General features: G+C 29.8%; 1 protein-coding gene and 1 long non-coding RNA gene across 3 annotated transcripts; one reads left to right on the top strand and one right to left on the bottom strand.

The window, feature by feature from the left end:
* Window positions 1–6,111: 6,111 nt before the first annotated feature.
* LOC105644030 (Phototropic-responsive NPH3 family protein) lies at window positions 6,112–9,762 on the bottom strand. Of its 2 annotated transcripts, XM_020683200.3 has the most exons (4): window positions 9,286–9,761; window positions 8,535–8,641; window positions 6,957–8,072; window positions 6,112–6,643 (listed from the first exon to the last, which is right to left on the bottom strand). In XM_020683200.3, the coding sequence occupies exons 3-4, from the start codon at window positions 8,016–8,018 to the stop codon at window positions 6,230–6,232; spliced, it is 1,476 nt and encodes a 491-aa protein (XP_020538859.1). In that variant the 5' UTR covers window positions 8,019–8,072; window positions 8,535–8,641; window positions 9,286–9,761; the 3' UTR covers window positions 6,112–6,229. The 2 variants fall into 2 exon arrangements, with proteins under 2 accessions (XP_020538859.1, XP_012084661.1); XM_012229271.4 differs by lacking the exon at window positions 8,535–8,641 and having other exon boundaries at window positions 9,286–9,762.
* Window positions 9,763–22,659: 12,897 nt separating this feature from the next.
* On the top strand, window positions 22,660–24,661 carry LOC149497502 (uncharacterized). The gene is made up of 3 exons (XR_016320136.1): window positions 22,660–22,916; window positions 23,602–23,686; window positions 24,490–24,661. It is a non-coding gene; the product is annotated as an uncharacterized LOC149497502 (long non-coding RNA).
* Window positions 24,662–25,603: the final 942 nt, after the last annotated feature.

Raw genomic sequence — 25,603 nt, 5'->3', positions numbered from 1 at the left:
TTAATGGTGAATGTAAGTCTTTGAAATTATCAATAACACTAGTAATGTATAGGTAGTATAATTCAAATGTATCATGTGAAATTCTCTCAAAAATAATATATCATGTGAAATTGAAGATTTTTTTCTTACCAATAAGTGAGCTATTCATGCAATAAATTTGAAACAAAAAAGAATACTAATATAGTATTTATACGTGGCTAATTGAAATAGAGTAAATATATTATTTTATAAAAATGAAATACCGATGAAAAAATTAGTGAAAACTTTTATCCTGTGGAGTAATAACTTGAAGAATAAAAATGCATACATAAATATATGAAAATAGTAATATATTTTTTGTCCATATTTCTATTTATTTGTTTTGATTTTTTATTTTATAAAAATATTATTTTAGTCCAATTTATGAACATATCATCATTTAGAAGAGAAAGCAGTTTAATTTGAAGAAGATACATTTTATATTTTAAGAACAATATAGTTATTTTGAATAAAAACTTTGACATAATAAGTACAAAATATGTAATGAGCATTTCTACATATATGATTGATTAATGTTTGAGAACAATCATGTTAGGCAATGCAATTTTAAAATTTTATTAATCAATGCAATTACTGTTATTATCATATTATATTTCAAATAACAATTAAAGGCAAATAATGAAAATAATATATAATAAAGTTTAAAATAATTATGTGATGTCAATCAAGTACGATCTCATTAGTTTTTTTACTGTGAAGAGTCAGAGGTTTCAAGTTTGATTCCTCTTAACTATAAAAGTTTTTACCAATTTGATGAGTGAAAGAGGGATACCCTTATTATATAATTTATTGTGTTATTTTCGCCCGTTGAACCTCCCAATGAATAAAAAAATAATTATACGAAAAATATTTAAACTTTTTGGTCTTTTTTTTTTAATATCTTAACAAAGAGTTACAATCTGAGTGTCTAATAATTATAAAAAAAATTAAAATCAAGTGTATATTTAGCTCTCCAGATTGACCATTTGGTGTAATAGGAGCTATTTTTTACCATCCTATAACAACAAACATGGACAATGAATCTCCAAACTCATAGTGTCATGTATCCTAAGAATTTATAAGCCTTAATACCAAACATGCATTTTTTTGGATTAAGCTTCATCTTAGTATTATTATATAGGATATCAAATATCTAACAAATGTCTTTTGCGTCATCTAGCGCGATCTGAAGTGTTTTTACTCTTGACAATCATATCATCCACGTACAATTCTATATTACAATTCTATATTACCGCCAATTAGATTTTTGAATATTTCATTGACCATCTTTTGATAGGTTGCTAATATGTTTAAGGTTAAAAAGGATAACCTTGAAATAATATACACATACTTCGGTAATAAAAACTATATCTTCTACATCTTCGAGCATCCATCATGATCTAATGGTATCTTGATAAGGTATCTCCATCATGATCCAATGGTATCTAGATATGGTATCCAATAAAGAGAAAACTTTATGGCCTACGGTAGAGTCTATCGATCGATCAATTAATGGTAGAGGATAATGGTCTTTGGGACATATATTATTAAGATGTATAAAATCCACACATTCTCTACTTGCCATTAGATTTCTACACAAGTATTATATTGACTTGCCAAATGTAGAGGTGTAAAAAAAGGTTTGGGTATCGGGTTCAACATAAATTCAACTGAGACGCGATACAACTGGAAACATAAACACAACCCATTTAATAATCGTGTTAAATATTTAAATACGAACATAATATAAAAATTCAACTAATAAGATAAACATGATACATATAAACAGTTTAATTAAATGGATCATATATGAGTCAAAAATTCAATTAAATTTGATTAAATAGATCGTATACGGATCAGAAACTCGACACATATAATCCGTATAACCCACTTAATATATATAATTTCATATATATATTTCATCTTTGAGTTGGCTATATTTCTCAGTTGTATGACCATGGTCATTATGAAATTTACAGAATTTACTCTGATCTCTGTTAGTAATAAATCATTCATCTAACTTTCGGGGATAATTTATAGGAATTTGAAGTCATTGTACCTAGGAAAGTATTCTTTCTCTAGTATTAATAAGAGGGGTATATCACCCAAAATGTTTACGGGGCTGAGGATCTATCTCTGGGCTTTATATATGAAATTCATCTTGCCTATGCTCTGAGCTTTGAGCGGAGTTGGCATCATCAATGAATATAATTTTGAGCTCATTCCATAAGCTGTTGATAACTCTGCGACAATTTTTTGACCAGGTATTAGCAAACTTATTATTCTTAATTTCTTTTCTTAATGCATCACATGTCATTTCATAGTTTAGGTTTTCCATATGATTCGCTTCGTTATTGGTGAGCTATGAATTACCTCAGATTTTCATTGGTATTTTATCTTATCTTTTATAGATCAAAATACATCTTTTTAGGTCAGATTAATACCTCGTAATGATCTTGGAAGCTTCGAGTTAATTCTTTGATATTGTGAACTACTATTGAGGTGGTCCTGTCGAAATTGATGGGAATACTTTGCACAGTTACTTGTCTTTTGACATTCTAGAGTTGCATGGTTATTTTGAATGTAGCCAGGTGGCTACGTGGATCTCCAGACCCATTATATTCTTTTAAGATTGAAATTTTAAATTTAGAAAGGAGTTCCTCTGCCAAAATATTATCGGACGAAAGTGATTTATCTCCGACATGAGTTATTCAAGCATTATTTTAATTTCAGGACTATTTCATGATTCTTCAAGTTACTCAATGTTCATTATCAAACGCGCTTCTTTAACTGTTCTATTTGTAAAAGGAAGTTCTTTATCTTGGTTTTTCTTTCTTTTTTGAGTTTTGAGGCTATTGTTCTCCGTGTTTGCTAAAGACAAAGCTTAATTTGTCAATAGGATTTCCACAAACGTCGCCAATTGATACTTGCTAGTATAAATTCATGGATAGATATGCGCATAGCAGATCAAGATGGTGGTTGGAAGCGAACGGCTTGGTGGAGCATCGGGCAGGGGATACCTACAGACATTCCGATACTCAAGTTAGAAAAAGCTACGGAATGCTTATTGCTTAATTGGATTGAATGAATATACCTTTGAGATACGATGCAGGGTCCTTTATGTACAAATTTGAAAACTACTTTCAGGTTACTAATTAGAAACTTCGGTATTCAGTATTTGAATAGTACTTAACTTCCTTTCAGGTTACTAATTATAAATTTTGGAATGGAGTAGTTAGTATTAAGTGCCTAGCATTTTTGTCGTGTTGCCATTGCTTTATTAATTTGTGCTTGGGCCATGTTAATGTGGCAATTTATATTTTATTTGGTAACAATTTATTACGCTATGATTCAAACATACGATTAGTCATGAAAGCTAGGAGGATATCCGTAAATTTGAACTATCCATATTTGTATCTGTTTAAAATTTTACTACTTTATCCATCTCAAACTCATTTAAATATTCATTTAAGTATCAATATCTGAATTCATTTAAAATTTTACTCTCCGAATCTGTTTAAAGTACCCTTAAATGAGTAGGGTTCCGCAAATTTTAAACTATCAAAGTCTAATCTTAGTTAAAATACATTTTACTAATAAATGGGTAGGGTACCCGCGGGTACCCATGGCCAAAACTATTTATTATAGCAACTAATGGATACCGAGTACCTATAGTCATATACTTGTATTCGTTACGTATACTTGTATCCGTTAAAGGTAATAATTTTATTATCCGTATTCGTCTCAAACCTATTTATAAATATATGTACCTCATTAAATGAGTCGAAATAGAGCGGGTACCCTAAAATGCCCGTCTCACTTCCATTCCCATGATTATAAATATTATAATAATAATCATTCTAATTATATACATATTATAAATATTAATAATATACATTTTATTATATAATTTATAATTACATAAATAATTATGTATGTATAATTTTAATTGTAATTATACTATAAGATAATTTTCATCATATTATACAAATTACATATTTCAATTTCATTTTTTTTATTTATTAATCTTGAGTCCGTAAACTTTGAAGACAGATTAGTCCTCCTCTTAACTCACTAAATTAGTGAAAACTGTTGTAGTCGAAAGGACTCGAATTTAAAACTTCTCATATTTCACATAAATAAAAATATCAAACAGATCACACTTATTTGTGTAAAAATATGTTTGCTAATGGCATTTGATAAATATTACAACTGCTTTTACATAAATAGTTTGTTCAAACATCTCCTTTAGGTAAATTTTCGAATTAGCGTTTAGCACTTCATAATAATACATACCTTTCAACGAAAAATCACAGTAGTGTCTATAATCATGAGATTACAGTGGAAAAAAAAAAAAAGAAACAATTATATAAATCAATGGAAATAATGGAGTGCAAAACATTTTTTTAGAATTTGAGCCTCTTCGTCTTCAAAGGCTCATCATTGTCATTTACACTATTAACGTGGGGTTCAAAACTTAAGCACATCATCAAGTAATTTAGGGCCACACTCAATAAATAAAGTAAAAACATTCATAATCCCATTAGCCCCCACATTTTGCGTTCTTAAGCTATTAGTGTTGGCCTTCTTACGAACATGCTTTCCTGTATTTGGTGCCCATACTATAACAATAAGCGGGTATATTTAATTTTATATATATATATATATATATATATATAATCACAATTTTGCATGTAAAAAGAATAAAAATAGAAAGAAATTGTAGAGTCAATGTAAATTTGTGAGTCATAATTGTCAAGCTTGAAAAGAAAACTAAAAGAGAAATCACCGACAATGTCAGTTTGTACTATATATATTTTTGGTTAGCAAATTAGCATATTCCTCATTAATTAATTTTTGACTTATTTTTATCGGGTTTAAATTTAGAAAATTATAAAATTTTACAAAGGCTCAACCTACTCTTTCAACGAATGAATATTTATTTTGTACATTGTTAATTGCTAATTGATGGATTTAATTTTTATTTTTGAAATTATTTCAAAAGAAAATATTTTTCTTTTTATAATTTTTGTCTTGTTAGTCTAGAAGCTTTATGAAATTGATGATTAGACTGCTTATAACATCAAAATACTCTTTTCAAACGTTTTTATTCTTTTCCATCCAGACCAACTTGGCTTGAGGTGAGTAGAACGTATTTGATCAATAATGCACATCAATATCACACCGTCCATGCCATGCATTGCTGGATTTGCCAGTTGATAGAGTATCATATTATCCAACACCCAAATAATTTATAGATCTCTTTCATGTCAAGAGTATTAAAATTTCCTTGTCTCCATATAGTCTTTTTTTTTTTTTTTTAAATTAAAGTTTTCTCTTTGGCCTCATAGTTGTTGAAGTCAACACAAGTTCCTTCTTATATAAATTTCTTACTTAATTACTTTTGAGATTCGTAACTAGCAATTTGACTACTTGTTCAACACACAAGTCAAAATCTATATTTGATTTATAAAATTTTAAAATCATTTTAAATAACATATCTGGTTATAATATAGTTTTAAAATCTAATGGTTGATAAGCCCTTTCCTATATAAGGTCGAGCTTATAATATAAAAAAAAACCCCCGTAAGATTAGCTATCTTACCTGCAAGCCAGGAATCTTGTTATGAAAAATGTAAATTGCTAAGATTGATAAACACTTAAGCAATGACTGGTTTAACAAATTGAAACATTTCAAGTCTAATAATAAATAAAAATATTGTTCCATATGAATAAGTTCTAACTTCTAACAAATCAGCTTTCATGAAACATGCTCTCTTTTTGGCATCCCACCAATTTCCAATGGGTAAATTACTACAATACCCCAAGATGTCATAATTAGGACTCTGCTATTTTAGAATTACTACTTTCAATACCTAAATTACTGTCATATGCCAAGTTGTGAAGTTGCATTATAGTTTGCCTGCATATGAGAATGACTTGGAAAAGGACTTGACCTTTGGGACAACAATATAGAGAGAATATAAAGACACTAATTCTGACAAAACACACAAAAGTTTTCTCTCTTTTTCTATAATTAGCTGTACAATCAAGATCATGACAATATCTGTTTCCTTTTAGATAGAAACACTATTAAAAACCCAAAACTTTTTTTTTTTTTAAAATAATAATAATAATTGTCATTGCTATGTACATACTTAAATACATAATAGACATAATTATATCAAGAAATATTATTTTTATCATAGTATCATGAACAAAGCCTGGGTAAAGACCTGGAATTACTATGGCTTGGTACTCTTGATGACTTCATAATTTTTGTCATCTGAGTTTGCATTTTCTTGCAAACTTTCTCCAATTCCATCACCCTCCATTGCATTCCTTGCAAATGTGCTCTAAGTTTCTCACTATCAGTTGAAATTTCAAGTTTGCCAGCATAAAGCACAATTTGTTCATTGACTTCATTCACCTTGCTTTCCAAATTATTGGTTCCACTGAGTAGGCTCTTAAGCTTGAGATGCTGTGATTGGAGGGCTTGGACTGCACTTTTTGATGAAAATTTCTTGTTATGAGAAAGGTGCATGCAAGCTTCAGCTGAAAGCTTTTCATAGTTCAATGCACAACATATCTTCATCTTTTCTTCTTCAGATAATCCACTGTGCACCTGCATAAAAGATCAGATTTAATCTAACTACAGAAAAAAAAATGGTAGATATGAACTATATACATTTTCTTTTTTCTGTTTTGGATAATTAAATTTCAAAATGAAACTTATGGTTAAGATCATTTATGAAATTAGCATCCAGTAATGGCATTAAGAAAGGATTTAACTTAATTATCACATCATTTCACCATTAAGTTAGAGCTGTAGTCATCACCACAGCTGTATGGTTGCAAATTTCCGGTTAGAGACCAATTAATAAAAAAAATAAAGGTGAATTGAACTCACAGCAAAAATTGTAGGAAAAATGCACTACCTCGAGATAAATGTCTGTGGCATGGTAGATTTCATCGTAACAGTCTCGAGCAGAGTCTGGTAAGGCAAGGACTAAGGCTAAGAATTTGGAAGCTTTTAAACAAGGATCTGGGGCTACTTCTACTATGTACGAATCCAGCAACCTAGCAACTTTCTTCAATTGCATTGGATTTACTTGACCATTTTCTCCATGTAAAAATGCCTTCAAAAATCTTAAAACAAGATTAACATCATACAAGTAAGTTATCCCATATGGAGATGGAATAAGCAGATTATCTAGAGTTGCTTGATCCATTTTGGAACCTATCATTCTCTCCAACTTGCTTCTGCTGCATTTACTTATATTCAAACTCAAAGTAAATCGAAGGATCCCGAAAAGGTTCTTGCATAAAACAGAACTCCAATCAAGAATATAAAGCATATCAATTATGGTTTCAACAATCTTTCGCTTCTCATCAGATCTAGCATTGTAAGATTTTGATTTCTGATAATAAAAGAGGAACTTACTAATAATTGAATGATCAAATTTATGTGAGGCCATTGATTTTATCATCATTTCAACCAAATCAACATTCAAAACCAAAAGATCCTCAAACCACCAAGTTGTTCTAGAGAAGCCACTCTTCAAACTCTCGGCAGTACTTCTGGTGTCACATGAAAACCGAATCCCTGAGCTATCAGAGGAAGAAGTGGATAGACATGGACTTGATTCACTTGACAAAGCCATTCTTCCAATAAGGGAATCCATACATTTCTCAAGAACAGGTACAGAATTTTCCAAGGAAGATAAACATTGGCACTGCTTTATAGTGATCAATAGCTCAGACCATGTCCAATCATTAATCTCCTGAAGTGATTTCTCAGTCTGTTCCAATAAGTTTTGATTTCCAGAAACAGAATTGTCCATTTCCATGAATTGTGCAGCACAATTAAGTAGTAAAATGTTATAAGGAGTTATATCAATTCTACCACTGTTGTAGCAGAACCTGGAAAGGAGCTCAAAACATTCAGCCCCTCCTGGGAAATCATTGAATATGACTTTGAAATTTCTTGAAGAACCCATCGATGATTTACCAAATAATTTGCTTAATCTGCCTGAATATGAGGAAATAAGCTTCTGCGAATATTCAATCGAAAACAGAATCAGAAAACAATTATTTATACATGGATATATACAAAAAAATTTGAGACATGGGATTGATTGACACAACTCTTTTACAAGGAACAGAAAAGAAACAATTTACGGCGAACAAAAGCACAGAAGAAATAAACTTAAAGGCTATAGTTAGTTTGGATGAGCAGTTTGGAACTAGTATTTAATGTTTGAGCTCTGAACCACTGATTTTGTTGTTCGGAATACCCAATGGCTTGAGCAGCATTTCAAGATCTAGTGTTAATGGTTTGAAATGATAAAAAAATATGCTGACATCCAGTGGCAGCCAACAGCTAACTGTAATGGCTAAACTGCTAATCAAACAGGCACGTAATCTGATAAAACTAACTGGGCAACAGACTCGTTAAGGTACAAGAGGTAAATAACTAATTGTTCAGTAAAACGAGGAATATAAATGAAGACTACCTTCAATCACTTTCTTCGTTGCCCAAATTAAGCATTAAAAGAATTAACTCAATGGATTTAGCAAAACAAGAAAGGCAAGAGGAAAAAAGGGGAATCTACTGCTAAACCTGAAAGGAGGAAAAAAATAAGAAAAAAGCTGTGAGGTCGTTATAGACAATAAATTGTGCATGGGGCAATTACAAGAAAAGATGTCTGAGAAACAACCCAGCAAAGAAGGGTAATATACAGTAATAAACGTAACGAAAGCAACTCCTTTTTTCCCTTCTTAAAAGGAGTGAATAAAAACAAACGAAGGTATGAACATTTAAGCCACCCCATGACAAGGGCAATTAATAATGAGAGAAGAAAAGAAAAAGAAAGGCCTACACAATGACAATGGTGATAACAAGTAGCCAAAATAGAAGCAAAGAAAAGAAGCCATTAGAAGCATACCCCACATTACTTCAATGCAGTTGTAAATTTAATAGCCTCTTGTGCAACCATAGAAATCATAGAAAAACTACATGAAAATACTCAAACTCCACATCCAACAAACAAAAGAAAAGCATAACAGAACCAGAGCCAGAGATTGGGGACTAATTAAAACCAAAATGAAACAAAATAAAGAACTAGATATACACATATGTGGATAGAGTAACGAATTAGAGGCAAATGTCTAGTTAAGTATGTCAAATCTAATGAAATGAAAAGCTGCAAGAAGCAAATTACTGAAAAGAAAATGAAAAACTAGAGTAAAAGAATAGCCTTTTACCTTATCAACCATGAAAGTCTCTTCTCCATTGACATCTACTTCAAGATCACAGCAAATTGTCATGACCCAACTGAAAAGCCTAAACAACCCACTTATAAACAAAAGTCTTTTTTAATTTTGGAATTTGGATTACAAAAGCAAAGGTAAGATTAAAAACCCAGATGAGCAAAATGTGTGGGAGGAGAAACAAGGAGCCAGGGAGAGCAAAAAAAAAAAAAGCTATATTCTGAGATGCAAAAGACGACAAACAGAAATAGGCAATGAAGTCACTTTGGTCAAGGCAAATGGAAAGCAATGCGGTTCTTCTCAATTGGAAGAGAGAAGAAGAAGATAATACAAAGACTGAAAGAGTGCAAGAGAGAGGTAACAGGTGCATAAAGACAGGAGAAATATTATATATAACACCAGAGCTATGTCAAAGACTTGCAGAGAGAGAGAGAGAGAGAGAGAGAGAGAGAGAGAGAGAGAGAGAGAGAGTACAAAAGAGTTGTTGTGTGTGTGACCACTAGGTCACTAACCTGTATCTGACATTCCTGTTAAAAATACATGTACATGTACAATAAAAACAAAGGAATAACATATTCATGAAAATGGTGATTTTCTTGGGGAGGAGATAAACCCTAAACTAATCTTAGAGCTGAAGCCTTTTGCTGGCTTTGCTTCTAGTTTGGTACTTCTTTTTCTTTGCCTTGGGTAAGTGTTTGTTGTTTTGATGAGATAGAATTAAGTTTAGTTTATTTATTTCAAGCAAAAATTTTTATTTAACCCTGACAAATTTAATTTTGGTATAATAAAATAGCATGTTTCATACTTAAAATAAACTTTATCATATAAGTTTATTTAGATATTATATGATTTTAGGTTAAAATCTCATTGATGATCAAATTATTAAGGGAAAAAAAATTTCTGCCGTAAAATGCACACTATTTAGGGCAGAATATAACATTTTGTTTCAGAAATAAATCGAAGGAAAGAAAATAACGAAGAAAAATAAAAGAAGTGGCTGAACAAAAAAAAATAATTAGAAGGGGCGAAAAAATATTTTTAAAATTTAGAGCGGATAATATCAAAAAAATCACTATTTTATAGGTAAAAAGTAAAATTTAATATATTTTATAAGGTAAATAAATTATTTTTCCCTTATTAATACATTGATATAACTTTTCAATTTTTTTCAATTTGAAAAGAAAATTTTGGAGAAAAATCTTCTTGCCAAATAAGGTAAAATAATATTGTCTTGTTATTATTTTTAATTATTTATGTATATATATTATTTATGGCTTCCATATGATCCAGCCAGGGATACGCTTCGAGTGTCTATACAGGTGTGCAACCAAACCCAATATATTAGTCTCTCCTATGCACTATATGTATCTTTATCCAATCTCAAAATCAGAATGTGCTATACAACCACCAAAAGGTCCATTTGGACCTTATTTCGTTGAATAACGAAAGTGGTCCCTACTTTTCTTTCGTTGGCCCCTACAAAAGGGATAAATAAACATAAAACAGCAATAATAATTTATATATTCTCCGAAAAATTTTATTTACGTTTGGATGATTTGATAAATCATGCATATTAAAAATTTAATTAATAAAAATTATTTTATTTTTTTATTCTTAACTTATTAAAATATTAATAAAAATTTTTTAGTTAATAATTAATATTTGACTGAATATATAAATATATATAAATTAATATAATATCTAATAATAAATCTTTTCATTTATTGTGACTGAGAGGTCTATATGAAGAAATAATATGATGAATGGATATTAGAGATAGCTCTTTTCTTTAACTCATCAAAAGCGATAAAGACTCTGTAATTAAAAAAATTCTATAATTAAAAGTACTTGAAGTCAAAACTTCACGTTTCTTATATTAATAAAAAAAATTGATCTGATTGACATTTAATAAAAAATTTACTTCCATTAAAATGATTATTTGATAATGGAGAACCTGTCACACCTTTATTTTTTCTCATTTATGGTTTTCAATCTTTGTGTGGATCCTACCGGAGATTTTATTGCAATGTGATCGGCAACGTACTGAAGAGAATAATAGTTTTGATTCATGCAAAAGGGAGTAGAGTTGATGCTTCATTAATTTCCTCGTGTGACATAATTTTTTAGCCGTGCCTATTATCATGGCATTTTCAACAGAAAAAAAAAAAAAAAAGAAGAAAAGAAAAGAAAGAAAGAGAACTGAGGGAACCGAATTTTTATGGTAAATTAAATTTTTTAATGCATAATAATTTATAATAATTGAAAATATTTCATAATATTCTGTAAAAGATAATTATTTTATATAAAATAAATTTTTACAAAACAAAAAAATTGGCATCTATATTTTATAAAATAATTTTTAATAATTTATTACTATTATAATTTATAATTTAGCTTCAACGTTATTATTTTAAATAATATATATAAATGAGGCATTTAAAATTTTTATATTTTTTATTTATTTTAAATAAATAGATCTAGATAATTCAGATTTAATTTAAAAATGATATAATTAAATTTCTTTAATTACAAATTATAGTCTAATTTAATTAGCCAAAAAATAAGATAAAAAATTACTATTTTTAAACATCTTGAATTTAATTAGTTATATTGATATCTTATATAATTCAAGTGCTATTTCTATTAAAGAATATAATTTTATTAATAGCTTTTTTAAACTACTTTCATGACTTTGATTGGCTAAAAAAATAAAAATAAAAATAAAAATTTATTATTATTTATAAATATTTAATTTGATTTATTAGATTATTTTCTTATTCTATTATTAACGTATATTTATTTACTATAAAAGATTACAGTGAAAGTTATTAACAAAACATGTAAATTAATTATAAAACGTATAATAGAAGCTATATGATGATTTTTATAAATCAATTTTGATAGGTGTTATTTTTATAGTATTTTTAATATAGTATTTATTATAATTTTTAGTATTTTTAATTATTTTAATTATTTTTTATTTAATTTTATTTATGTTTTTGTTTAAAACTTCTTTGAATCACATTTCACTTGATCTTAGAGAATTTTATTACATTTTTATAGAAAATCAGCCAAAATACAAAAAAGAGTATTCCTAAGCAGAGGTTAGCACGCCCAAGCCATGCCATATAGCACGCTAGTGCTGAATGCTTGACTTCGTATTGGGCCGAAAACAATAACTCTAGCCCGTGCCGCTTGCATGGACCCGCATAAGATGCTTTTCTAACGTGCGAATCAAGTTTAAATCCTATTTAGATGCTGGGAGAGTCATAATTGAGAAGAAATACAAAACCTAAACATTTTACTATCTCCAAAAGATTTCTTACTCAATAGAGATTCACTTTCCTAAATGAACATGAAGATATTCCAGAAAGTCTATATAAAGAGAGAGACTAGCCATGATCAGGGGTTGGATTCATTGTATATACCATCGCTGGTTCTATTATTTTCTCTCTCTCTCTCTCTCTCTCTCTCTCTCTCTAAGATGTCAAGTACTCAAGATTTGTGTCAAGATTCAAAGAAGTCGTCCATGTTATTTGTTAGCTAGTTTTTATCTCTAAACTCTTAATCTTGTTTTTACTTTTCATCATCCATATTGATTATGGAATTATTTTCAAATTTAATTGAGTTTTATTTAATTACTATGTCAAACTAAATTCCCATACTAGGAATTTGATGTGGCTTAATTTCTTTTTCAATTTATAATATTAGATTTGTTTTTCCTTATCCATGATATAATTTATTATTGAATTTAATACTTTCGGGCAGAGTTTCTCCCCTAGATTGTTTTATTTTATTAATCACTATCGGGAGAAGGGTTTTTGATATGAAAAGGGTAATAAATTACATGGGAATAATCTTGATGCAGAAGCTATATGGTTTGACTCATGGGGGTTTTCATAAGTTAATGACCTTAAGTATGAATTTATAAATAAACCATAAAACTTAATGATTTAATTCATGTTTGATTGCGCTATTGGAAGATAGGTAATTAGACCAGATTAAAATAGCAAACAATACATCGGGAGAGCTTGTTAGTGATTTTAGGGTTATTTCTCATACTTGAACAATTAAAATTGATTATCAAACTAATAGAATAAATTGGATAGAATTAAGTGAAGTCAAAATCTCTAGTAGCTTTAAATCCTTGATTTCTTTTCATCAAATATTCTTGCTTGATTTCTTTTTATTCTCTTTTATTTGTTTAAACTTAATTTCTTAAAATAATTCCTCTTATTGCCGTTTAAATAATAGTAGGTTAACACAATTTTGGTACTTGGTATACAATTCTCGTGGGACGATACTCTACTCACTCTTTATTAATTGTTGCGATTTCGTATACTTGTGAAAAACGACTGTCAAATTTGGTTTTTCCTTAAAAAAGAAAATGAAAGCAGCTAACATATAATAAAAATTGTATGAATCAATATGTTGACATACAATCAAAAAAATATTTACTATATATATAAAGTGTAATATAAATTAACCTCTCAATTTAAATAAGAATTTATACTTTAATATTATATAAATAAAAAATTAAATGAGTATAAAGAATGAACATATAACGAGCATAGTCAACATGTAACGCACGTCATAAAGAAGACTAGTACTATATATAAAAGTGGGAATAGGTGGGAATAAAGGGATTTCCGATAGCGCACTCAATGAAATTTAGAATATCCTAACTTAGTCATAACCAATTAGAAAATTACATTTTATTAGAATATATTTATAAAAATTATTTTTTAAGCTAATCATGTGTGGTCCGATAGTTTTCTCATTTTTATGAGGAGTGAAAGGTCTCGAATTCGAATCGTCTTGACTACAAGTGTTTTTACCAATTTGGTGAGTTTAGGGTATTTTGTTGTGTAGCCCGTAGTTTTATTTCGGCCTATTAAGCCTCCTAATGAATTAAAAAAATTATTTTTTAAATAAATATATATGACATATTGAGACATTTGAAAATTTTTATATTTTATTTATTAAATATTTAATTCTTTTAGGATATAGATAAAAAATAAAGAAAATATATTCTTTTTATTAATATTCTTTTTTTCTTTATGTTTGTATAATTTGATTCGATGTATTTTTTAAAAAATAAATTTTCAAGCAGAGTATATTTAATATTTTATTTAGGAGAGACAAACAAGAAAAAAAATATTATTTTTATTAATATTTTTTCTTTTTGTTTGTAAGATTTTATTGGATTTATTTTTTAAAAAGTAAATTTTCAAATAAAATTTACATGATTAAACTTGATAAATAGTTAAAAATTTTAATTTAAAAATATATATAATATTTTATTGATATATTTATATATCTATGTACATTCAAATTTTTTATTTATGTGAGTTTTGAAAGAGTTTTATTCTTAATAATAATTTTTTATTTTCTTTTTCATTTACTAAATAATTTGTAACTACTATCATTTTAATTTAGTAAGAGATTTATATCCCCTTGCAATAAATAGATGACTATTGATGATTAATCATTTTTAATTATCCACTTGCAATAAATAGATGATCTATTGATGATTAATCATTTTAAATTTTCTTGATATTTTTTTCTCTTATATCCTAAATCTATTTGATTTAAAAGAGAATAGTGTTTAGGAAACTAGAAAAAAATTAGAATTATATAATTCTATTTGGATCTCTTATTGGGGTTTCAAGAATTTGTGTGTATGTGTATATATTCCTTTCTCTGATACACTGGATAAATAATACTAGTACCGTAGCCAAAGTGATTTCTATTATTAATTCAAATCATCCTCTCATTTTTTTCTGTTATAAGCAATAAAAAATAATTTATTATTATTATTATTCATTATAGTTGCATATAGATATTAATTTAGGGTTGAGGGCAAGAGTTGCAGATTGAGTGGTAGCTTGATTTCATTTTTTGGCACCTATTAGGATTTTAAAAATCTGCATTTATAAATTAAGAATTAAAAGATTAAGTCTAGGGATTGGGTTAAACTTTATTTTAAAATCACTTCATTATATAAAAATAGAATTAAGTACATATATGAAATACCCCGAATTTTTATTTTCAAAACATTTTCCAATTTAATTTAACGAACCGACAGCCTGGAAATTGCTATTAATATTTTAGTGCGAATACTATGAGAAATCGAATCGAAAACCGATTGAAAAAGCCGAAACCGGTTGAAAATCGAAGATTTGGGCCGAATCGAACCGAATCGAACCGGTTCGACCCAAACCATCTAGAAACATCCTTTTCCCTTTATCTTTAACGCCTATCTCCTTCACTCTCACCATTTCAACGCCACCTCCAGCCCACCACCGCACCACCACACCTCCCTCTCTTCTTCTTTTTCTTCTTCTTTTTCTTCTTCTTTCTTTCTTTCCTTTTTCTTTCTTTCTTTCCCTTTTCTTCTTCCCTGCAACTGGGTCTGCGTCACTGCCAGCGACTGCAGCAGCTCCAGCAAGCCTCTGACCACCGGATTGCGCCTCTGCCGCCGCTCCAGCGTGCCTCCGACCACCGACAGCCACTGCTCTCCGATCCGGCACACGTGGCAATTTCCGATCTAGCAGAAATTCAACAAAAAAAAATTATATTGGGGTATAAATTAATTTAAATATATTTTAGTTAATGAATTTAATTTTATTATTTGAAGTTAATTAATTTAGTAATATTAGTTAATGAAATTAATTTTATTACTTGTAGTCAATTAGTTTAGTTAAGTTAATGTTAGTAACGCTAGTTAATTAAATTAATTTTATTATTTGTAGTTAATTAATTTGGTTAATTTAATTTGATAATTGTGAGTAGTTAACAGTGTTATAATTTTAGTGTTGATTTAATTAAGGTAGTTTAAATATAATGTTATTGTAATGTATAATTTGGATTGTGTGGTGATGTTGAGATTAAAGGAGGATGGGAAAATGTTGTTTGATTAATTGCCCGATGGATGGGCCGTATGGATTGAATAATTGTGAAATTGTTGATATTTTAACAGGTAGATAGTCTAAATTTTAGGGGAGATGCTGCCGAAATTTCGGTAGAAAATAAATTAATTATAGAAATTAAATTACTTAATAGAGATTAAATTATTTATAGAAATTAAAAATATAGAATAAGATTATTAGAGTGATAAATAAATAAGGAAACCCAATATCTGTATCTATAAATATATATATAGTTTAAATTAATAAATGAATTAAATGACTGCCAAAACTAGTAAACGAATATAAAATAGAATCTTCAAATTTAAAATTCTTACTTAGAATTCTATTGTTTATTATAGAGGTTTATAAAATTCCGAAATGCGAGAACGAAAGCTGGAAGCATGGAGTGATAAAGACAGTCCTTTTAAAGAACAATAAAGAAATGTGAGTAGTGTTAGATAATTCGCTTCATCCGCCTGCATGCATGCATTCACAGCTAAATGTTATCATGCATTATTTTATTGAAGTGCCATATTATGATGCACTATTTGTTGATAGTAAAAATTGTTTGATTACTTGTGCTATGAATATACTGTGCCTTGTTTGTGTGGAATTGGGATGAAGTGGACCACCATGGGTTTGTGAGGACGGTCTGTGATATGGATCCTGAATATGATATGATATTGACCGTCGGCCGGGAAAATGGGAGATCGGCGCCCCCGTGTGCACCTGATGATATGGATTGTATGGAAAACCACAGGATGGCTTCTTGTTGTTGCGCACCTGATAATCTAGATTTGATTGTAGCCCGCAGGGTGGCCTCCTGTTGTGAGCACTTGATGATCTAGATTGGATGGAGACCACCGGGTTGCCTCCTGTGGGTATGGAAAAGAAAAGAGAGAATGGAAAAACAATGAGAGGACTGGTCAGTGAGGATTAGACCAGTTGGCCGTATGGGGGATCGGCTCCCCGGTGCACATGTATGAGAGGGCGAGCCATGTGTGAGGACGGCTTGTTGGGGTTTCAGGTGGTGCCACTGACTAATTTCCACGTGATGTGATTATATAAAGGTGATGATACTTGTGATTGCTGCTGTATTGCCATTTGTGTGACAAACTGCATGATCATATAATTAAACGGTAACTAGATAAAAATATTTAGCATCTGTGTGATTGTGTGGGGTGAGAGGGTTATCTAACCCTACTCATTGAGTTTGGCGCTCACCCCTGCCTACTATTTTTTTTCAGGTAATAGAAAGAAATAAAAGCCTTGTGGAGTTGAGACACTTATTGTAGAAGACTTTTAATGATAGAAATAACGATGTAAATATAAAGGTAGAGTTCCGCAATTGTATTCCAGTTGGGTTGTAAATAAATAGTAAAAGTCCATATTAAATATATGAACTGCATTTTGAGTTAATGGGCCTGAATCTATAATTATGAATAGAAGGTGAGATTTAAATAAGTTAGGCTTACTACGGGCTTCGGGGGCCTTAAGCCCACCCAGATCCTAGTGCCGGTCCGGTCCATGGAAATGGGTCGTGACAAAGGTGGTATCAGAGCATAAGTTGGGCCGTAGGAATCAATTGCGGAACATAGGAAATTAAATAGAGAACTCCTATGTTGGGATCGGCCGTAACCAACAAAGGAGCTGTAGTCGGGATTGAATTCCATTTTAGTGCCGGTGGACGCATCGTGCACGAGGATGGAAGGAAATCTGTATGAAACTTAGGACGAGAATTAAAAGTACAGAAATAATAGGGAATTATAAAAAGAGTCCGGGTAACTGACGTTTCTAAAATAAATACTTTGAGTTTTGCTAAATCCCCTCCATCTATTTTGAAGCAGAGGATCAGTTGGAAATTGGTGTAATGGTCTGATCACCCAGTACACCATGATTCGACAGGAGACACTGCTTCGAAAATTATTTGAAATTATTTAGAAAAGAAGTCGGAGTTTTAAAGATAATAAGAAAGTAAATTTATTTGAACTACGATTTGAGAAACATGTTTTATTATTTGCTTATTGGAAATTGTTTTGAAGTTGCAATTAATTGTTTGGTTTTCTTATTTTGTCGGCATGTCAAAAATTTATCTGATTTTAGAATTTTAATTATTTACAATGATTGCATGTTTGATTAAATTTTTATCATATTGTCTATCCTGAGGACTAAATTAGGCCTATAGAAATTAATACTGATAAGTTAATAATAAATAGTATAGAATATGAATCTGACTGAAAATGTCAATTAAGATATAGATTAAATTCTAGAAATGTTACTGTTAGGGATTAAAAAGTGAAAATGGTAATTTAAATTAAATCAAGGGTTAGAAAAGGAGGATCTAAGACAAATAATCATAATAGACAAGAAATCCTCAATTATTCAAGGCGAAACTTAAGAATATAAAAGAAAATGTTAAATGAATTATGTGCTTGAATGTGAAGAACATAATGTTAACTGAATAGGTCAAATTAATTATAGCAATATAAAATAATGTAAACATGATAAAGAAGCAGGTAAAACTTCCTCTGAACAATTAGTATGAAGGGTAAAATTTTGGGTGTTTTAATATAGAATTAAAGTCGTTAGTGAATAATTGGGCAAAAGTTGTGAAGTTAAAATTTGATTAATATGGAAAAGATTGACTAATAGTTAATAGAAATAATTACAAGCCATGAAATAATTATGAATCTATTATAATAAAATGAGCAATTAGATTGAATCGATAATAGACTTATGGAACTAATGTGTAACTAAGGGATAGTTGGTATAATCTAAAAAAATTAGTAAGGTGAAAGTTTAGTTTGTAATAAATTTATTAGACATTATATAATTAAGATCCTAGCACATGTAGGATACTTAAAGGGCTAGACTAAGTTCATAAATCTATTATAATAAAATGAATGTAGAAGATGGTGAATAACTTTAAATCACAAATGGGGAATGAATGGGGAAAGGAACGTGGATGCTGTAGGAAAGCTTAATAAATTAAGGAAATTAGATCGAGGTGCTAAATAAAATAAAATAAAAGTTAATAAATTTGGAAGAGAATAAAGGTCAAAGATAACTCATAATAATGAAATAGAGATTGAAAAATTAGAATAAAGAAATCTGAGAAGCAATGACCTTAGGATGGAATTAAATTTTGTGTAAAATAATGGTTTTACGCCTTAGATTCATGTACCCATCCTTAAAACTCTTTTACGGATAAGACTTAAATGAGGTTGGGTACACTAAGGAGATATGAAGGATAAAAGAAAGATTAAAATGAATCAAAAGGCTAAAGAATTTGGATAAGACTAGGGGATGTTAAATCGTAGAAAAGCCGATGATGATAATATGGTCAATTAATTTATCTACTGTGGAATACTAGAATAAATAATTAAAAACAAATTGGGAAAGAAGAAAAATTCAGATGTAAGAAATATACATATAAAAAAAAAATAATGATGATGATGAAATAAATAACTAAATAAATAAAGATAAAATAATAATATAAATATAAATCACTACTGAAAATAACTTTTGGGAAAATTTAAGGTGTGGACCAATCTACTTGAGAGGTTAGTAATAGCGAAAGGAATAGTAATGATGGAGATTAGAATATTCTTGGTTTAAGAGGATCATTTAGGGATGAAATATGTAACATTAGACTGGAACTAGATGATTTCAGGATTGTCCTCGTGGAGATAGACAATTCATTTTTGTTAAATACCAAAAGGTTGTAGAAAATACAATGAGTATTGATTTTCAAACTTCATGAAAATATTTTTATACCACGATTGAGATTGGTTTAAAATAAAAGTAAATGCAAACTTCTATTAAAAGAATTTCAAGGTTTTGTGTGAGTGACATGCCGATGTTTTTTTAAAAGTGGAAAAGGAAAATTATTTTAAAAGTTTTTAAATAGTCAGTTACCCATAGGATGGTCCACCTAGGCTGTAGTTGTTAACTCATTCGTCGAATTTTTGAATAAACGATTAATCTACCAATTTATATCAGTGAATATTAGTAAATAAAGACTTAAATTGCTCAAAAATCCTTAGTAGACACATTTGATGAAAGGTTTGATATGAGATAACTAGTGTTGTAGACCATTATTATAAATGAACCCATTGAAATAAATTCTTTCTTAAGAAAAAGAGATATGACATCAATAAAAGAAATGAATTTATTAAGGTAGAAATTAACTTGGTATAAGAGATACAAATTAGTGAAACTTTGAAAGAGGTATATTAAGAATTGAAATTTTAATACTATGCCTTTTAGACTACAAGGAATTGTGACAAATCAGAACTAGAGGAAAATTACTATTTAAATCTGAACCTTCGGATAGTTTACTTGATCAAAAGAGAATTATTTAAATTTTAAGAAATCCTTTGGAGTTAATAATAAGGTAAGACTTAACTTGTGACTTGAATTGAAAAATTGGAACTAATGAATTCCTTGTATCTGGTATGACTAATTGGTATTGTGATTATGTATAACTGATGAAAGGAAAATTTCATGAAGAAATTTCCAAGGAAAACTGAACCTATGTGGCTATGGTGATGATTGTTTTGCATTGAATAATATAAATATAATTAGATTCGATTGTGGGATTGGAATATAATTGTGATTTGAGGGGGCTACTGGATTAAGATATGATCTTTGGTTGGAATTGGTTTTAATGATGTCATAATGTGTAATCGCATGAATTTGATAAAGAGAAGAATAAATCTAATGAAAAGAAACTAGTGAAATGAACCGTGAGGTGATTGATAAGAATTTTGACATGTCAGCGGAAGGAGGAAAGACCTGAACTAAGTCAAATCTAGACAATCACATCATGTGGCCTTGTGCTAACCTGAGAAACTAGAGTTGATAAGGTTAAAGAAATAAATTAAAGGAAGTTATAAATACCTTGCTAGACTTAAATAAGAGAGATTAACGAACTAAAGACAGGTGAGATAGATAAGTTGATATTATATTTTAAAACTTTGATGAAAAGCGAAATAATTTGTTTATGTATTATAGATACTAATTAGAGATTTGTTATTAATTCATAATTAAGGCATGAACTGAAGTCTCATATAGAAATGAATAAATTATTTAGTTGACATAGAATTTGACGCCTATTTATTTGATGTACCATTTGGATGGTAAGGTAACATAAAGTTGGGACATAAGAAATTTCATTTAAGACTTTTATATGTTGATAGGTATTAGGTAAAATGTAAATAGTTGGGGTAAGTAATAAATGTTAGGATGAAATATTGTTAATGAGATAAATTACTATTAATGATTAATAGTAGATGGAATAATTGAAAAGTATGCTTCAATATTCTTGGGAAGAATTGGTAAGCAACATACGTGAAATAGAGGATTGAAAAGCAAAAGATGCAGTATAGAAGGCAACTTTTAATGATACATGTTAAGATAATTTAAGGAATAAGTGGTAGATGTAAGTAAGGCGATTAAATAGAAAATGTGGGAATCCATATAGAGTAAGAAAACTAATAGTGCAGGGATGTCCTTAGTAAATGAGCTATTTAAATAATTGCGCTAGTGTACCATAAAAATATTATAAGAATAGAATTTGTATAAAAAGAACCGATAGAGTGAGTTCGAATAACCCTGCGATATTATAGACAACGAAAATTACAAGAGAATTTTTCTGAAAATTTTGGATTAAAATAACAGTTTTGCAACCTTGATTAGTAAACGATTTAGTCGTAACATATATAAATTAAATGAATCAATTCTTATTATACATAAATTGAATTTTACATTGTTTTGCTTTTGTAAATATTATTACTATTACGCATTTATTGCACAACTCAGTTAATTAAAAGATATTGAATTAAAGACCGATTTTCTAACGATTTCAGTAACTGTTCGATGATAGTATTGGAGATTTCGGAAATAAAGTTTCTTATAAGCTTCAACTAGGTGGTACTATATAAATTGAATGAAATTTTATTCTAAATATAATAATTGGCGGTAGAAGTACAATCAGAATACCCCACTCGCTGCCTTTCTTCGATCTGTATTTTCGCTTTTGAGCTGTCTCCTTGGTATTGGAAGCCATTTCTTGTAACTTTAAACTTTCCCGTGCGTCCTTTCATATTCTTTCCCACTAGATTCAATTCGAGGACGAATTGTCTTAAGGGGGGGAGATTGAAATACCCCGAATTTTTATTTTCAAAACATTTTCCAATTTAATTTAACGAACCGACAGCCTGGAAATTGCTATTAATATTTTAGTGCGAATACTATGAGAAATCGAATCGAAAACCGATTGAAAAAGCCGAAATCGGTTGAAAATCGAAGATTTGGGCCGAATCGAACCGAATCGAACCGGTTCGACCCAAACCATCTAGAAACATCCTTTTCCCTTTATCTTCAACGCCTATCTCCTTCACTCTCACCATTTCTACGCCACCTCCAGCCCACCACCGCACCACCACACCTCCCTCTCTTCTTCTTTTTCTTCTTTTTCTTCTTCTTTCTTTCTTTCCTTTTTCTTTCTTTCTTTCCCTTTTCTTCTTCCCTGCAACTGGGTCTGCGTCACTGCCAGCGACTGCAGCAGCTCCAGCAAGCCTCTGACCACCGGATTGCGCCTCTGCCGCCGCTCCAGCGTGCCTCCGACCACCGACAGCCACTGCTCTCCGATCCGGCACACGTGGCAATTTCCGATCTAGCAGAAATTCAACAAAAAAAAATTATATTGGGGTATAAATTAATTTAAATATATTTTAGTTAATGAATTTAATTTTATTATTTGAAATTAATTAATTTAGTAATATTAGTTAATGAAATTAATTTTATTACTTGTAGTCAATTAGTTTAGTTAAGTTAATGTTAGTAACGCTAGTTAATTAAATTAATTTTATTATTTGTAGTTAATTAATTTGGTTAATTTAATTTGATAATTGTGAGTAGTTAACAGTGTTATAATTTTAGTGTTGATTTAATTAAGGTAGTTTAAATATAATGTTATTGTAATGTATAATTTGGATTGTGTGGTGATGTTGAGATTAAAGGAGGATGGGAAAATGTTGTTTGATTAATTGCCCGATGGATGGGCCGTATGGATTGAATAATTGTGAAATTGTTGATATTTTAACAGGTAGATAGTCTAAATTTTAGGGGAGATGCTGCCGAAATTTCGGTAGAAAATAAATTAATTATAGAAATTAAATTACTTAATAGAGATTAAATTATTTATAGAAATTAAAAATATAGAATAAGATTATTAGAGTGATAAATAAATAAGGAAACCCAATATCTGTATCTATAAATATATATATAGTTTAAATTAATAAATGAATTAAATGACTGCCAAAACTAGTAAACGAATATAAAATAGAATCTTCAAATTTAAAATTCTTACTTAGAATTCTATTGTTTATTATAGAGGTTTATAAAATTCCGAAATGCGAGGACGAAAGCTGGAAGCATGGAGTGATAAAGACAGTCCTTTTAAAGGACAATAAAGAAATGTGAGTAGTGTTAGATAATTCGCTTCATCCGCCTGCATGCATGCATTCACAGCTAAATGTTATCATGCATTATTTTATTGAAGTGCCATATTATGATGCACTATTTGTTGATAGTAAAAATTGTTTGATTACTTGTGCTATGAATATACTGTGCCTTGTTTGTGTGGAATTGGGATGAAGTGGACCACTATGGGTTTGTGAGGACGGTCTGTGATATGGATCCTGAATATGATATGATATTGACCGTCGGCCGGGAAAATGGGAGATCGGCGCCCCCGTGTGCACCTGATGATATGGATTGTATGGAAAACCACAGGATGGCTTCTTGTTGTTGCGCACCTGATAATCTAGATTTGATTGTAGCCCGCAGGGTGGCCTCCTGTTGTGAGCACTTGATGATCTAGATTGGATGGAGACCACCGGGTTGCCTCCTGTGGGTATGGAAAAGAAAAGAGAGAATGGAAAAACAATGAGAGGACTGGTCAGTGAGGATTAGACCAGTTGGCCGTATGGGGGATCGGCTCCTCGGTGCACATGTATGAGAGGGCGAGCCATGTGTGAGGACGGCTCGTTGGGGTTTCAGGTGGTGCCACTGACTAATTTCCACGTGATGTGATTATATAAAGGTGATGATACTTGTGATTGCTGCTGTATTGCCATTTGTGTGACAAACTGCATGATCATATAATTAAACGGTAACTAGATAAAAATATTTAGCATCTGTGTGATTGTGTGGGGTGAGAGGGTTATCTAACCCTACTCATTGAGTTTGGCGCTCACCCCTGCCTACTATTTTTTTTCAGGTAATAGAAAGAAATAAAAGCCTTGTGGAGTTGAGACACTTATTGTAGAAGACTTTTAATGATAGAAATAACGATGTAAATATAAAGGTAGAGTTCCGCAATTGTATTCCAGTTGGGTTGTAAATAAATAGTAAAAGTCCATATTAAATATATGAACTGCATTTTGAGTTAATGGGCCTGAATCTATAATTATGAATAGAAGGTGAGATTTAAATAAGTTAGGCTTACTACGGGCTTCGGGGGCCTTAAGCCCACCCAGGTCCTAGTGCCGGTCCGGTCCATGGAAATGGATCGTGACAATATATAAAAAGTAGCATTACAAGTAGTTTGTATGGCAAAGTGTAATACAAATTAACCACTTGTATTTATTTTAATCTAAACAAAACTTATGTTATAATATTGTAGAGAGCAAAAAAAATGAGTATATAACGAGCATAGTCAATATGCAACGTACGTCACACAAAAGACTAGTATTTTGTAAAAGATGAATGCTTACCGTAAAAAGTGATATTTACAAAATAATAAGCATTGTTTTAAATATATTGTAATTATTTTAAATATTTTGTAAAAATGATTTTCTTATAAAGTGGTTAGATTACAAAGTAATAGCTTTGATTTCTAATATTTTGTAATCATTCTCAATAATTTGTAATTTTTTTTTAAATTTCCGGATTACAAAATAATAGCTTCAATTGTCAATATCTTGTAATACTTATTAATCTATCATAAAAGGTGATTTTTTTTTTTTTTAAAAGTTGGTGGTTTACAAAATAATAACTCCATAGACATGACCATAGTTTAGTTTTATATTGAAACGGTATCAAAATCGAACTAGTCAAATTGGTACTAAACCATAGTAAACTCTTGATTCTAAATTTTAATTGAAATTGAATACTTAAAATTCGGTTCTACCTTTTTTATAATTAGAACCCGCGATTTGGCAATTGACAGGCATACATCTAAACTTGAGAAAATTTTTTTTTGAAGTTTGACGCTAAGTTGAATTAATAATAAATAAACATTATGAATGAATATTTTAACTTGGTATTAGATAGTGAGGCTCATACATTTACTTTGTTATCGAATAAATTGTGCTTATGCATATTCCTTACTT

This window comes from Jatropha curcas, chromosome 3 (assembly GCF_041381405.1).
Source record: "Jatropha curcas cultivar XTBG-Jc1 chromosome 3, XTBG_Jcur_1.0, whole genome shotgun sequence".
Taxonomy (NCBI): Eukaryota; Viridiplantae; Streptophyta; class Magnoliopsida; order Malpighiales; family Euphorbiaceae; genus Jatropha; species Jatropha curcas.
The sequence above is the reverse complement of the archived record's forward strand: the minus strand, read 5'-3'. Positions and strand labels throughout refer to the sequence as shown.